Source organism: Montipora capricornis, chromosome 11 (genome assembly GCF_036669925.1).
Source record: "Montipora capricornis isolate CH-2021 chromosome 11, ASM3666992v2, whole genome shotgun sequence".
Lineage (NCBI taxonomy): Eukaryota > Metazoa > Cnidaria > Anthozoa > Scleractinia > Acroporidae > Montipora > Montipora capricornis.
Genome location: NC_090893.1, coordinates 10044376 through 10050070, shown reverse-complemented (window position 1 = coordinate 10050070; position 5695 = coordinate 10044376). Strand labels below are relative to the sequence as shown.

The 5695-nt window shown below is 38.9% G+C and overlaps 1 protein-coding gene across 2 annotated transcripts in view; it reads left to right on the top strand.

The window, feature by feature from the left end:
• LOC138023998 (heterogeneous nuclear ribonucleoprotein U-like protein 1) overlaps window positions 1-4815 on the top strand; it is an 11768-nt gene extending 6953 nt beyond the window's left edge. For both annotated transcript variants that reach the window (XM_068871086.1, XM_068871087.1), the window contains 2 exons: window positions 390-500; window positions 955-4815. In XM_068871086.1, the coding sequence (XP_068727187.1) occupies window positions 390-500; window positions 955-2541 (1698 nt within the window). In that variant the 3' untranslated portion in view covers window positions 2542-4815. The remainder of the gene's footprint in view (window positions 1-389; window positions 501-954) is intronic.
• The last annotated feature ends 880 nt before the right edge of the window (window positions 4816-5695 follow it).

Sequence of the window (5695 nt, the reverse complement as noted above, 5' to 3'; positions counted from 1 at the left end):
CTACGAATACGTTTTAAGAAGAAGATGACACTTGTAATGTTTTGTTTTGACAGAATCGACTATCATCATCATCCATTGTTCAACTCATCCATTAACTTTTTAAAATTCACTCTCACAATTTAACTGACGAGGACAGTTGGTTCTTTAAAAACGTGTCTTCATATCTTCTCTGTAAAAGTGTTTTCTTCTTCTTAATACGCATTCCACGCTTGCAAATCTAGCAAAATTCATCTGGCCCCAGTTGTACAAAGGCTGGATAACTTTATCCATAAGAATCATAAGATGAATTACTGTGGAACAGGCATGACAAATGGTCCCGCACTACATGATTTGCAAGTATCCGTAGCCATCATATTTGATACTTTATACTTTGCACTTTTGACATGCAGGTTTACTTTGAAGTAAGAGTACTTGAAAAGCTGAAAGTCAAAATGCCAAAGACAGAAACCAAACCCCATGTGCTAAGATTAGGGTGGTCAGTGGACGGAGCCAATTTACAGGTCTGTGAAACGAAAATATTTATAATTTACATATAAAGGACTTACAGTTAAGCATTCTTAAAAGAAATGAAGGCCATTAAGCTAGCTATAGCTGTTTTGTCTTACTTTATTCACTGCGTTACTCATGGGAAATGGCCAGTGAAATATTCATATTTATTATGTAAACACCAATGAATACCAGGTGAGCTTTCATGTGAAAGCTTGATAACTCAACACGTGAAAAGATCACAGCTTACAACACGTTTTATTGTACCTTACAGTCAGAATAAGAAACCTATAAAACGTATTTATTATAAAGGTACATATGCTGACATATGGCTACATTTCATTTTTTTCCTCAATTATTTGTTTACAGTATGTACTTAACTAAATGAATAATTTCTTTAAAGCAGAAAATCTTGACGAGGTTAGTAACACAATAATTATTTCTCTGTTACTTTATTTGTTCTTATAGGTGGGAGAAGATAATTTGTCATTTGGTTATGGTGGTACAGGCAAGGTGTCTGTCAACAACAAGTTTTTTGACTATGGGGAGCCCTACACGGTTACAGATATCATAACTTGCTACATTGACCTTGATGCTAATCCCAGAGTCATACTTTACAGCAAGAATGGAAAAAACCTAGGAGTGGCTTTTCGTCTTGATCATGATGCAAATGACCAGACCTTCTTTCCTCATGTTACTGTTAAGAATATGCGCCTCTCAGTCAACTTTGGCCATGATGAGCCATGCTTTCCTCCACTTCAAGGCTTTAGCTTGTTATCACGATTGCCACCACAGTTACTAGAGCGAGGGTCCGTGGGACCTTCATCAAGAGAGAAGTGTGAGATTATAATGATGGTGGGACTGTCTGGTTGTGGGAAGACATTTTGGGCAGAGAGATATGCGAAGGATCACCCAGACAAAAAATTTAACATTTTAGGAACAAATGCCATTATGGACAGGATGAAAGTTATGGGTCTGATGAGGGAACGAAATTACCATATCCGTTGGGATGCACTTATTAAGCAAGCTACAGACATCTTGAACGAGGTATTCAAAATTGCAGAGAAAAAGAATCGAAACTACATCATTGACCAGACCAATGTATATTTCAGTGCACGGCGCAGAAAGATGAACAACTTCCGTGGTTTTCGTAGAATTGCTGCTGTTATTGTAAACACAAATGATGTTTTGAAGGAGAGAACTGAGAAAAGAGAGAGAGAAGAAGGGAAAATTGTTCCACAATCTGCAGTAATGGAGATGAAAGCAAATTTTGTTATTCCTGAAGTTGGTGAGGTTTTTGATGACGTTTGGTTTATAGAAGAGGATCAAGCTTCATCAGAACGTCTTCTCTCTGAGTTTCAGCGTGAAGGCAAGGAATTCAAAGAAAGTGAAAACAAATTGAAACCAAAATATCCCAGTCGTGATGGGCAGCAATCTTCTGTTGTCAAGAAACCACACCCTGGCAAGAAGAGCCCATGTGTCCCTCCGCAAAATGTTCTGAGAGATCAATATCGACGTCCAAATAACCGTGGTTGTTTTCATGGTAACTATAACCCAAGAGAGCAAAGAAGTGCTTACCATCATGAACCCCGTGGTGGCGCTCATCCTGGTACCAATGGACCCCCTATTCGGTCATATAATGAGAGTAGACCTGCACACTCATCTGTAGGGGATGGAGAACCAAAAAGAGCATATAATACTGGGTCTCAGAACAGACATACTGAAACCCATGGTCACAATGAACCTTATGATAAGAGTAGAAAGCAATCCCGCTATCCTAGACCTCATCCAACAACCTATCAGGCTAACTATCAACCCCTCCGTCATGATAACAGAAGAAATCAGGCAAGTGGTGAAGCGCATGCGTATCAACCACGTTACCAAGGGCCAAGTAGTGGAGTCTATAGTCCGCCTGCCCCATATGGGCAGCAGCATTACAGTGGACAAAACACTGGCCAATCGTACTCCCAGAGACAGCACTATTCCAAAGGGGGAACTGGGCAATCCCTGGGTGGCAATAGATATGGTTGGGGATATTCGAGTAAAACCAAATAACAACCTGTGTCTTGAATCGTAACTAGATTTTTGGTTGATATTGCAAGGCTAAGTCACAAATTTTTAGAGGAACAACATTTAGAAAGTAAACGGCTTTTGCGTGAGTTCCGTCTGAAACATGTCTTGTTTAGCACCCAGTAATGTTACTGTGCGAATCCGAAAACCGTGAACACTTTGATTTGATTTTGACATTTCCCATTGTGCAGCATCCAATTGGAAGCGACATGAAACCACATTATTACCATAAGTGTTCGCGGTTTGTTTTTCTCGAGCGTGATTGGCTTTTTACTTGAAACACAACAAAAATTCATAAATATTTCTAGTGTTCACGATTTTGGATCTTCACGGTAATTTATGCCTGATCGCTTCAGTGTTTTCCTGCATGATTTCATTTTCTGATTTAAAGTGCACTGCACAATAGAAGATACCAAATGAAAGTGCTGCCCATTAGGAGATCTGATTTTGAGCTATTTTAAGTTGTGTTCTTTTGGATCAGGATCAGCAGCAGGTTTAAACATTGTATTTTGCAACCAAGGTAAAGGTCATTGCAATAATATTGTACTTGTAATAGACCAATTTTGATATATTAAAATTCAGTGGAAAACAAAAGATATCATCTCGAGGCTCTGGGGAATAAATATGAGGGTTTGTATGAGTTTATTCCCCATGCAAAGCCTCGCGATGATGCCTTTTGTTTTCCACCGAATTTTAATATATCGAAATTGGTCTATTGTTGGTTACGGGGACATCGTTTTAGCTGTTGTCGTGAAAATATTTCATTTATTTGTTTTGGTAGACTTTCGAAAGTCCTTCGTCTCGTGTTCAAGACATACTTCGTCGCTCGCAATCCACTTCTCGTACGAAAAATCACGATTCGCTCACCAAAACATTTTCTCCTGGGATTATCGTGAGGTCTACTTGTGGCAAGTCTAAGAATAAACTAGAGAAATCATTTTAAGATTATTCTGGTGGATTGTTTTCTCTGGAGCTATCAAAGACCAAAACATTTTCGTGGTTAGGGTCAAATGCTCATTTAATGATTAGAGTTAAGCACTTATTTTGAATGGTTAGCTTTCATATAAGGTTAGGGATACTGCCCGCATTTTAGGAATTAGGGTTAGCTTTCAATAAATGTGAGTTAGGTGATTAGTCTGCAGTCTACAGTCAGTCACTGAATTCTAAGTAAGGGATTTGCAAGCATTGTAGTGATTGGAGTAATCACTTATTTGAAGTGTTTAGTCTAAAGCAAATGTTGTCTTAGGACTCTTAGTGATTGGGTTGAGAATATTGGTTCATGGTTATTGGAAGTTAGGCATTCTTTCACATGTAGCATAAAGGAGTTAGGTTGTAAACAAGCTGTGGTGCTGTGTCGGTGGGAAAGTGAAGTAAGGAAAAGGGTTTATAAGCTTTAGCCCCTTCCTCTGAGCTAAACCCCTTTTCTGTCTTTCACCTAATTAGCATAAAACGATATTTAATCTCAAATCCAATCTTGCTGACGACCCCGATCGCTTGGATAGATGAGTTCTATCCGGACAATCGAGATCGTCTCAGTCGCTCGGGTCGTCCATATAATCGTCCCGATCGCCCCTGAACATTATTTGAAACGACTGGGGCGATCCGGACAACCATATGGAAACCACTGGCGTGACTCCGCCATTTTCACTGGAGAGTGGGCAGCAGATCCAGAGATAGGGGTGGGAAAGAGGCAATGGGGAAGATCAGGGTGGGGTAGGAGAAGTAGAACGGAGGAAAGGAATGTCTCGTTCTTTTTGAGAGCTCTCAAAAAACCAAACCCCCGTTTTTTTAACTACACCCCCCTAAAAAGAAAAATCCCTTTTTAAGATAGTTGATAAAAAGAAACCAGTTTTAAAAAAATTAAACTGGTTCAAAAATTTTGAACTGGTTAAAAAAAAGGGGATAAAATTGAACTACAACATATATATCAACGGGTACCACACCCTTTCATGAGTCAAGCCAAATCATATAATTATTGTAAGCGTGAGCACTTTAAGCAATCCGAGTAAAATAATTCAATTCAGTTTCAAGTTCAATTTCTGCAAATTTTTTCTGCGATAGCTGTAAATTGATAAATATAAGGTAGTCTTGAAGAGACTTTTATTGCTCAGTTCTTGTTTCAGTGCCTCTCAAAAAAGAGAAAAAAAAAATTTATATTCTAACAAATCATGTAGAATGCATGGATACTCCAGTTGGTCTGTGTAAACAGTTTAGCTTGCTTAAAGCAGTTTATTATAATTAATAAAGCGTTGAATCGATCGGTGGATCTCTTTGATGGTGATAACTTTTCCTCTACAGACCCCAACACTGTTTGACTAACAAATGAATATTAAAATTTTGAATTGTTCCCGGGATTTTCCGAGGTTAAAATATCCTTTAAAACTGACGTTTCGACCAGTTTTACGGGTCTTCTTCAGGTTGTTTAAAAATTTTTATCAACATCTCCTTCTTGGTCTTCCTTTGTGAATACAATTACTCCTGGCTCAATGGTATCATGATTGAGGTGATATAGTATCTCTTGAGCTCTTGAGGAGATGTTTTACCAGTACTTGATTTACAGCAGACTGTAGACAGAAAGGCCACGACGATAATGTACTATGTCCAATACAAGAAGACTCACGCAAACATAAACGTGAAGAAAAGGTCCAATTACCCAGAAAGTATGAAAAGAGCCATTATAAAAGGTTTTGCTGACAGAGCAAGGGCTTTATGTGATGAAAGAGACCTGGCGGAGAAACTACACAACACTGAAAACGTGTTTGTACCAAATGGGTACCCTAGAGAAACCGTAAGAAGATTTATGGAACAAAGACCTCAACGGATAGACAAGAGAGAACAGGAAGAACAAGAAAGTCGTGCAGTCGTGACTATACCATATTTGAAAGGGTTGTCTGAGCAGTTCAGGAGATCTGCTAACTGACACTCTTTTTGAGTTGCTTTCAAACCTGGAAGGAAGGTTAAAGAGATTAAACGCACATGTCAGGAGCCACTTGGTGAAAGGCAGAAATGCGTTGTGTATAAGATTCCTTGTGCCTGCCAGAATACTGTGAATGTAGGAGAAACATGGCGCCTTTTCCAAACAAGGAAGAAAGAACACATGGACAAAGTCAGACTAACAAATGAAGATCTTCGTAAAGGA